The sequence below is a fragment of the Lithobates pipiens genome, unplaced genomic scaffold (assembly GCF_037356315.1).
Source record: "Lithobates pipiens isolate NorthernLeopardFrog02 unplaced genomic scaffold, aLitPip1_a1.2 Scaffold_30, whole genome shotgun sequence".
NCBI lineage: Eukaryota > Metazoa > Chordata > Amphibia > Anura > Ranidae > Lithobates > Lithobates pipiens.
In genome coordinates, this window is record NW_027507791.1 from 139151319 (window position 1) to 139161990 (window position 10672).

Sequence of the window (10672 nt, forward strand, 5' to 3'; positions counted from 1 at the left end):
ATGCCACAAAAACCAAGGACACAAAGGGGTCTCCCTCAGGTCCTAAAGATCCTCCCTCTGCAACACAATCCCAATCTAAGGAGGCTGGTCAGAGTGAACCATCGTGGTCATCCTATATAACTGAGAAAGTTTTCTCCTCGGCTATGAGGGGTTTAGAGGAAAGATTAGTGGCTTTAATCACATCTTCACAGAGTGGAAGAAAACACATTAGGTCCCCTTCTACCACCCAGGATCCTCAAATGGAGAAACTGTGGGAGGGGGAAGATGAATCCCCCTCAGGGGACCATGAACAGGCTGATGATTCCTCTTCCGAGAAATCAAGTGAGGAAGGACCACCTTCAGCTTCACATGCTGAGAAGTTGCTGGCGCATTCTCTTTCAGAACTGGTCCGCTCCACATTTTAAGCTACCCTTAACGGATTCGGTTGAAGAGCCCACCTCCTGTTTGGGTTCACTAAAGCCTCCACAAGCCTTGCCTGCCTTTCCTGTCCATACATTACTAGAAAAGCTTATGTATTCTGAGATCACCCATATAAGCACTTTTTCCCTCCTAAACAGTTTAACACTTTATTCTATGGAGGGAAAAATTGTGGCGTATACCAGCAATTGACGCTGCTATATCCTTTGTGAATAAAAGTTTGAATTGTCCGGTTGACAATGCACAAATGCTTAGGGATCCAACTGATAAAAAATTGGAAGTCCTGTTAAACATTTGGCAGGTTCAGTGGCTTAACCTGCAGTGGTGGCAATTGGGGTATGTCAGTTCTTGAGAGACCATTTGAAACAGGTACTCAAGGTGTTCCCTGAACAGCAGGTCCAGGAATTACCTGAGCTGCCAGCAGCTTTGTGCTTTGCAATTGATGCAATCATAGATTCTATTCTTCGAACCTCTCGCCTTATGCATGGGTTGGTACAAATGCGTAGAATCTTAGGGTTGAAATGTTGGTCAGCTGAAGCGCTATGCAAAAAGTTCCTGGGTGGTTTTCCTTTCCACAGTGAAAAGCTGTTTGGGGAGGATTTGGACAAATATATCCAAAAATATCAAGTGGGAAAAGTCTAGAGGCGATTCAGTTCGCATTGTGCGCTATACAAGTATTTCATTCATTCATTCATTCAAAAGTACCCTTTTTGCCAGTTAAGAAAAAAGAGTAAATGTTCCTCATTTAAACTGGCTCTTTCTCCAGTGCCAGGGGCATCAGCCTCCAGGCAGTCACGACAGCTTCCACCATCAGGTTCAAGAGGTAAACCTCAGGGTCAACCCCAGGGACAAAAAGTCCTGGGGGAGGAAACCCGCAAGACAGAATGTTAAAGCCTCTTTATGAAGGGGCGCCCCCGCACGCTTGAGTGGGGGGGAAGACTTCCGCAGTTATCAAAGGCTTGGCAGGAGGAATTTCGGGACAGATGGGTGGTCTCCACAATAGCTTTAGGTTACAAACTAGAGTTCAGAGAATTCCCATCCCATCGTTTTCTCAGGTCAAATGTCCCCAAAGATCCAGAGAAAAAGAAGTCTCTCTTTCGAGTGTTACACTGACTTTTGTCGCAAAAAGTGATCATGGTGGTTCCCGTGGAAGAGTAGGGGTTGGGGTTTTAGTCAAACCTTTTCACAGTACCAAAGCCAAATGGGGATGTCAGACCCATTCTAGATCTCAAAGATCTAAACCGGTTCCTAAAGATTCACTCTTTTCGTATAGAATCAATCCAATCCGTAGTCTCCATCCTACAAGGGGGAGAGCTTCTGGCATCAATTGACATCAAGGATGCATACCTGCATGTCCCTATTTTCCCTGCTCACAAGAAGTATCTGTGTTTTGAAGTAGAAAAACGTCATTTTCAGTTTGTAGCCTTACCTTTCGGTGTAGCTACTGCGCGGGTGTTTACAAAACTTCTGGCCCTTCCTCTGGCCAGATTAAGGACTCAAGGTATAATGACAATAGCACACCTGGATGACCTGCTCTTGATAGACCAGTAGGTAGTCCGCTTTGACCAAAGCATGGTCACCACAGTCAACTACCTGGAATACCTAGGTTGGGTCCTCAACCTAGAGAAATCTTCGTTAAAGCCAGTAAGAAGATTAGAGTACCTGGGTCTGGTCATAGATACAGCCCAGAAAAAGGTGTCTTTACCCCAGGCAAAGATCAGCACCATAAAGGAGCTGGTTCAGGGGGTCAGGGCAAAAAAGGGTCCCTCCATTCTCCTTTGTATGAGGTTGTTGGGGAAGATGGTGGCTTTATTTGAAGTGGTTTCCTATGCTCAGTTCCATTCGAGACTGCTGCAAAACAGTATCCTATCGGCCTGGAACAAGAAGATTTCAGGCAATAGATTTTCCAATGCATTTGTTGCCAAAACTGCGCCAGAGCCTCAGTTGGTGGAGGATATCCGAGAATCTGCAGAAGGGGAAATCCTTCCTACCAGTTACCTGGAAGGTGGTAACAACAGATGCCAACCTTTTAGGTTGGGGAGCAGTCCTGGAAGAAGTGTCTGTCGAAGGGAAATGGTCCAGAAACGAGAGGGCCTTGCCATTCTAGAGATCCGGGCAGCACATCTAGCCCTAAGGGCCTGGACATTCAGGTTGCAGAATTCTCTTGTCAGGATTCAATCCGACAATGCCACAGCAGTGGCTTATATAAATCACCAAGGGGGCACCAGAAGTCAGGCAGCCCAGGGAGAGGTAAACCATATCCTAACCTGGGCATAAAAACATGCCGAGCATTTCGTCAATCTTCAGGAGTAGAGAACTGGCAGGCAGACTAAAGTCGCCAGCAGTTGTTCCCGGAGGAATGGTCTCTTTAATCCGACATCTTCCTGGCTATATGCCAAAGATGGGAGATCCCGGATGTAGATCTGTTTGCATCCTGGTTCAACAACAAAGTCGACAACTTTGTGTCGAGAACAAGGGATCCACTCGCATGCGGGACAAATGCGTTGGTGACCCCGTGGGATCAGTTCTCACAGAGATTTTATGCATTCCCTCCTATTCTGCTGCTACCTCGACTTCTTCACAGGATCAAATGGGAAGGGAAGTTGTTAGTTATTGTGACCCCAGCGTGGCGACCTGCTATTGCAGGGACCAGTGTTCCATCCTACTTTACAAACGCTAAATTTAATGTTTTGGCTATTAAAACCCACATTCTAAAGAATCGTGGTCTTTCAGGCTCAGTGATGCCTACCTTGATTAATGCAAGGAAGCCAGCTTCCAGAGTCATTTATTATAGTCTGGAAGGCATATGTTTCTTGGTGTGAATCCAGGGGTTGGCATCCCAGGAAGTATGTCATAGGTAGAATTCTTGCCTTTCTGCAAATGGGGCTAGAGATGAAACTGGCCTTGAGTACTATCAAGGGCCTGGTCTCTGCCTTATCAGTATTGTTTCAATGTCCGCTTGCTTCGCATTCTTTGGTCCAAAGCTTTATACACGGGGTAACTCCGCTTAATCCACCAGTTAGAGCACCCCTGAACCCTTGGGACTTGAATTTAGTTCTGTTGGCATTGCAGAAACAGCCTTTTGGGCCGATACGACATATTTTGACAAGGAAGCTAGATTTTCTGGTAGCCATTTCTTCTGCAAGAGTTGTAAAGGGCCATTTAATCGTTCACAAGGATCGAGTCCATCACCTGAAGGTGCCATATAACCCATACAGTTGTTATTACTGTGGCTCTGTCCCGTGATGTACTCCAAGAAAAGGATTTTACAGGTAAGCTGTTATAATAATCCTATTTTTTATTTTTTTTTACTAATATTTCTTAATCTACTTTTGTAATACAGACTTCAGTGTTCCACCTGTTAACAATCTGAATAAAGTCGATCAAGTAGACAGCCAAAATTACATTAATCATGAACTAGATGCAGAATATTTAGAACGGGAGAAGGACCGGATTTTAAGAGAAGCTGCCACAGAACTGCAAGATGAGAATACCAGACTAGAGAAAATGCTGGAAATTGCAAAGAGACTTTCAGCACTACAAGGCAAAGACCCTGACAAAGGTAACAAATCCTAAAAAGCCAATTGTTTGTCCTGTTGAAAATACATTTTTTGTGTAGTTGATTTTAGTTTATTTGCTTTTTAAAGCAGAACTTTACCCATAGCAACTTGATAAAAATAATGTTCCTTAGCAAAGAGCATACATTCCACATTAACAATTCTGCTACCAAAATTGGTGTGTGCTGTAAAAAAGCCTCCAGCGTTGTTCCCGTTTGTTCTTGCTGGAAGCTGCCATTTTGCTGAAGCGCAGAGCTTCTGAGCAGAAGTAAATCATAAAGCGGAACTAAACCCATCGATTTATTTGTTTCAAAAACAGTTAAATTCCTAGAATGCCGATTAACTTTCACATTTTGCTTGTGCTATCCAAACTGTCAAACCATCAAATGGCTGGTGCCATAACTGATCACATGTGCAGCACCACGGCAGATGCAGCTCAAACAGAAGCATCTACCTTGTCGTAAAGCGGGGGTCTCGAACTGGGAGCTCTCCAGCTGTTGCATAACTATGCAACTCTGCCTATGGGAGTTATGCTTGTAATTGTCAGCCTGGCAATGCCTCATGGAACTTGTAGTATCGCAACATCTGGAGGCCTGCCAGTTTAAGACACCTGGCATAAAGGAAAGGGGGGTTTAATTCTGCTTTAGGGCTATCATTAGATCGGCCTCTACACCGTAGTGCCTAAAAATGGAGAGCAACCGAGCATGTGCAGAACAGGGTGAGACCGTGTATTACTAGATTTTACTAGACAGTATAAACACTTATTTTTAATGTTTTACATAGCTATACCTGCAAAAGGGGCAGCCTAAAGTCATCTAGCAGGGCTTAATTTTCTGACTAAAGTTTTACTTTAAGCATTCATAAAAGTTGTTTGAAGATATATTCACTAGCCATTTATCTCTAGCGTGTAAAGCGGGCCTTCCCTTTTAAAAGTGTTGTCTTTTCCTGCTTCCCATCCCCACCCCTAACACGTTCAAATGTGTTTTGTTTTTTATTTTGTTTTTTATGGGTAGCTGGTAACTTTTTGACAGGTACCTACTCCCACGTATTAATTTCTCCCCTAGGCAAGAATTACATGACTCCACCCTGCTGGACATGTACCAGGAAGCTGGAGGACCAGTCTCTGCGCTGTATAATCTCACACGAGCACAGTGCGGAGCCGGCTGTGATTCCTTAGGAAGCCACAGCCAGCTCCCAAATCAAAGATTAAGGCGCCAAGGATCCTATTACTTCCTATTACTTGTTCCACTAGTCCTATGCAAGATTAAATATACTATTTTTAAATGAATACAAAACTGAATCAAATTGTGTTTTTACATCTGTTGAGAGTTTAGTTTTAGTTACACAATCTCTGAAAAATGTCACTAATTTGTCTGTTTGCTTTTTTTTTTTATCTTGCAGTAACTGTGGACAACATCAAACTGCCTGACAGTGATGAGGAAACAGAGGAAGAGGGTATTCAGAGGATTCTGAAGCAGGTGAGACTCTGTAAACTCTCTCAGCCCCTGGCTAATTCTTGGCAATACTGTCCTCCAGACAATATTAGGAAAAATCCTGAGACTATATTCTAAAGTATGTGTTAACCTAATGTTAAATGAGATAACTATATCAGTGTGCAGTTTTTCTGGTGTTCTTGAAGTTATTGCGTCTTTTCCTATCTGCTTGTGGGTATATACATACATACATACATACATACATATCTCAAGAATAGAATGTACTCCAGAGGTCTTGTTAGAGAGATGTTAGATGAACATTGCAGCTGCAGGCAGCCACTTGGATTCAAAGAGTGTAATTGTTCTTTCAATGTTGGGCTCATCAATGATGCCTACCAGTGCTGCCTATCAATGCTCATCAATGCCACCTATCAGTGCCCATTAGTGGCTTCTCATCAGTGCAGTCTATCAGTGCCCATTAGTGCCTCCCATCAGTGCAGCATATCGGTACCACCTATCAGTGGCCGCCAATGCTGCCTATCAGTGCTCAATGCCCATTAGGCTGCATTGATGAGCATGGATAACCGGCACTATCAGTGCTCATCAATCTCACCTATCAGTGCCCATTAGTGCAGCCTATTGGTGCCAACGATCAGTGCTCATCAATGCCACTTATCAGTGCCCACCACTGCAGCCTATGAGTGCTGCCTATCAGTGCTCATCAATGCCACCTATCAGCGCCACCAATCATTGCTCATCAATTCCGCCTACCAGTGCAGCTGATCAGTGCTGCCTATTGGTACCCGGGGCCATCAGTGCAGCCTATCAGTGCTCAATGCCCATCAGTGCCGCCTATCAGTGCTCATCAATGCTGCCTGTCGGTGCCCATTAATGCCTCCTATCAGTGCTCACCAATCCCACCTGTCAGTGTCCATTAGTGCCTCCTATCAGTGCTTGCCAATCCCACCTATCAGTGCCAATTAGTGTCTACTATCAGTGCTTGCCAATCCCACTTATCAGTGCCTATTAGTGCCTCCTATCAGTGATCATGAATGCTGTCTGCCTTCCAGCACGGCTCTGAGCTGAGAACGTCTCTCTCATGGAACAGCTCAGGGCCGAGAACCGGCATTGCTAGTTCTCTCTCCCCCCTCCTTCCTCTCTCGCAACGGATGGTAGAGGAGACAGCCGATCTGCTCCTTCTCCCCCCGATCCTCTTCTGTATGTGCACTGTGGGAAGTAAAGTGTGAAGCTAAAGAGCTCACACTTCCCGTGTTGCACACACAGGAGAGTCTGGGGTGGGTTGGGGTCAGGGTCAGAAAGAGCAGATCTGCTGTATCCTCTCTCATCCTGTGCAAGAGAGGAAGGAGGGGGAGGGAAAACTATCAATGCCTGCTCTGACGTCACTGGTTGCTAGATGCCAGGCAGCTCTAGCAACCAGTGGTCAGGAGTAGAGTCAGGTGGGGAGCCAATGCTATACGGCTCAGTCCAGCCGTCCCCTGGATTCCAAACTGCTCCCAGTCTCAGTGTGACCCCACTGTAAAGGACAAACTACTCAGGAAAAGCTGATCACAGAGGACCTTATTTATTCAAATGTCTTTAATATCTATTACAACATTACAGCCTGTATCACATTATGGTATTCGATCCGATTGTACCATTTTCTCTGGCTGTCATTTGGCTGTGCAATGTGTTGCAAAGATATGTGCTGCATTGTCCATAATTTCTCTGTGCAGTCTTTCACTGCTTGTGGAAATTTTCATAGCTGGCTGAAGAAACTGCTCTGGACGAGGCAAGTGGCTACAATATTCCCCCTGAACCTAGAATGGAAGATACCAAGGGAAACGTTCAAGTGTCAAATAAACTTCCTTCACCCTGCATGGTATGTTTTTAAATAGATTTAAAGGAGTACTAAAGTCATGATCACTATAATGGATATTATTAAAGAGCATTGATCATTGGCTTAAATCGTATTAGTATTGTTGAAATATTTCTTCTTCCTACTAAATGTGTTCAAATCCTCAGTGCATCCCTATAGATGTATGGAAAGAAGAAAGAAATGGCTGCACATCCAGAGCTTCTGATTGGTGTTATCTTTGTGAAACAAAATAAAAGGCAAAGACACCAAACTGTGGTCACATAGACGTGTTTCACACATACATCTTGTGCATAATCATTGTGAAGTACAAGATGTATGTGTGAAACGCGTCTACATGACCACAGTTTGGTGTTATCTTTGTGAAACAAAATAAAAAGCAATTGGCAGCTCTGGATGTGCAGCCATTTTTCTTTCTTTCTTTCTTTCTATTTCTTTCTTTCTCTCTTTCCTTCCTTCCTTCCTTCCTTCCTTCCTTCCCACGGAGGCGGGCCGGGGCTAGCACTCTGCAAGATACTCCAATCAGCCTTATCATTATACACCTGGAGCAGCGGTACTTTTTCTTCTCTATAGATGTTACTGGTGCTTTTTAATATTTCCAGCACTTCGTAACAGCCAGTGTGTGTGTGTGGGGATGGTTGAAAGGGTGATTGCAAACTAAACTTCCCATGGTACCTTTCAGTGTCCCCAGACACTGCACTTCTGTTCCATCTGAGCTAAAGTGAAATACCAGTTCCTGGAAACAGTTGTTAGGCAACTGATCACGACAGCAAAGCTAAAGTCTGCACATCCAGAGGCCAGCAGGTAGGAACTTGTTCACCAGTTAGCTGTCATTATACTGGGCCACTCATCTGTGGCTGTGGCATTCTCTGCCCTACAGCCACACTATGCAAGGCCATCATTGCTCCTCAGCAACTGTTGTCAGGTTGTTCAATACTGTGTCTAATACAGATCCATGAAGTCACTGTTTTTTTGGAGTGCATCCAAGGTTTATCTTGTGTTGAGCCCTGATGAAGGGAGAGTGGTGTTGCCTCCGTAATGCATCACCATTTATTCTGCAATAATAACCTGAAATAGCACCTATAGTTGTGTATTTCTAGAATCCCTAGGCTTAGAATTTGTTCTGTTTTCATTGAGTCTTGCATGAGGGAAATCCAGTATAAAGGCTGCCATTGCTCTATTTTTTGAAATGCTAGGTCCCTGGTTTCAGTGATTAAAAAAGTAATAAAGCAGGGGGAAGCCAGACAACTTATAAAAAGGTCAGTGATGGTATATTTCATTCAGTATAGATTTCCTTTAAAATAGTGCAATAGTACAATGGATTTTGGCCACTGGATGGCGATCAGTAACAGAAGCTGCTATAGAAAACCTCATATGCAGTGGTTTGCCATCATGTGTAGACGTTGTCTGGAATGTAGCCACCTGTGTTGTACATAGCCCACAATGTAACAAATATTTTCATATTTTTAATTTGTTATTGATGGTTTTCATTTTTTGCTTCATGTACAAGTGCTATTCGTCCGTGTGCCTTTTTTTTACATTTATTTATTTTACTTCCATTTCTGGAGCAAATAAAATCTTCTAAATTGTTTTACACCTCATAGCTCTGGGGAATAACGGGATCATGTGCATGACATATAGTAATTAAAGTTTTGGAGATTAGAATACCCATAAAGGAAGATTTCCTCCAAAACAAGTCACTTCCATAAACTGTGAAATGTATTCAAGATTAATCTGCAAGTCCATCTGTGTTTGTTTTACTAGTACTTGATGTGCTATGACCTAAATGATGGAAATATTTATAGACGCACTCTTAAATTCTTCACTTCCACTCTGTCTAGCCTCCCCACCACACATACACCTATTTCGTGTAAAACCTTTATCCCAAAAAAAAAAGAAAAGAAAATGTCACTGTAACTGCTTGCGTGAATGCAGTGTGAGCTGGAGTTTGGCTTAAATGTGTTAATTTATCTAAATCTGCTAATACATCTAACACTCTCCTCCGCCTCTATGGTTTGTGATTTACTTTATTGGTGTGTGGTCATGGGGAAACAGTTGTGGCTATTGCTACAGCCTGTTTCATTTTTCATCATTTTCAGGTCCTTTGCACCATTTTAGATCTGTGTCCTTTGGGTTATTCACGTTTCATCATAATTTTGCAGCATAAACTACCTGCACAGAATCCGCCTGGTAGATCCACAGCTGTAAAAGCACAAGTAGCAGATAGCGATGAGGAAGAGCTGCCCTGGTGCTGTATCTGTAATGAGGATGCCGTCCTGCGCTGCCACAGTTGTGATGACGATCTATATTGCAAGAGATGTTTCAGGTACTGTTCTATCCATTATCCCGATTTGAGTTTTGTTTACTGGAAGTGGATATTAAATGTCACATTCTGTTTTACGTTCTTGGCTACTGAAGTCATCACTGTTAGGGCTCATTAAAGCAGGTGCATTGATCAGTACAGCCTTGCAGATGGCCATGTTTATCCAGCCAGGACAGGTACTCTGTGCAGTTTCTTTCAACCAGCCTGTTATGACAGGCTGACACTTGCTCAGATCTTCACTGATCTTCCTGCACATTCCCGAGTGTACATCAGTGCAGGACCAATGCAAGGCTCTCAGCAAAATCTGCCTGTGTTCAGTGTCGTGCTTCCGTCCACCAAAGATGTAGCCTCAGTGATGTGCTTGAAGATCTGAGACGCTGTCAGCCTGTCATTGATTTTAACTGGCTTGCTGCACGGACCACCATGCTGATTTAAACATGTCCCTCTGCATGGTTTTATTGATCAGTATGTCCATGTGAATAAGCCCTTTAATAGTTTTTATTTTTTAATTCAAAATTAGTGTTGCAGTAGTGCTTCCAGTTTTTATCAGACAAGTAACTTGCATTATTCATTTTACTGCTATTTTAGGGAGGGACATGATAAATTTGACCAGAAGGATCATCAGACAACCATATATCGCCCACCTCAGAGGAAAAAAGGGAGATAATATTTACGGTTCCAGGACTTCATCTGTGCTTTCTAAGAGATGCATGTGGCTTCTGTTCCTTATACAGTATTGTTCTGCTGTGTCTGTAACCTGCAAAATGTTCACATATGTATTTCATGTTTCATTGTAACTTTTGCTTTCTTTTCTGACATTGAAGTAATTCTCATTTCAAAGAAACCCTGTTGCAAACTTGGTGTTTTTTTTTTTTTTTTTTTTTCCCTTTCCATATTATTATTATTATTATTATATTTTTATTTGCTCTCATTGTGCCTTTGAACTTGCTAGACAATTTGACTACTCTAGAAGGGTATGTTCCCTAGTACAGCCCCCTCTTTGCATGTGATAGCCAGTTTCTTTTCTGGTTACTCTCTATGCTGCCCAGCTATTTTGTTGCTCTTTTCA

General features: G+C 43.1%; 1 protein-coding gene across 2 annotated transcripts in view; it reads left to right on the top strand.

Moving 5' to 3' along the window:
* Window positions 1-10447, top strand: part of ZFYVE19 (zinc finger FYVE-type containing 19) — an 83802-nt gene extending 73355 nt beyond the window's left edge. The window contains exons 8-12 of one of the 2 annotated variants that reach the window (XM_077464906.1): window positions 3761-3979; window positions 5376-5452; window positions 7170-7286; window positions 9443-9606; window positions 10192-10447. In XM_077464906.1, coding sequence (XP_077321032.1) covers window positions 3761-3979; window positions 5376-5452; window positions 7170-7286; window positions 9443-9606; window positions 10192-10270 — 656 coding nt within the window. In that variant the 3' untranslated portion in view covers window positions 10271-10447. The remainder of the gene's footprint in view (window positions 1-3760; window positions 3980-5375; window positions 5453-7169; window positions 7287-9442; window positions 9607-10191) is intronic. The other variant, XM_077464907.1, reaches the window with a different exon arrangement.
* Window positions 10448-10672: the final 225 nt, after the last annotated feature.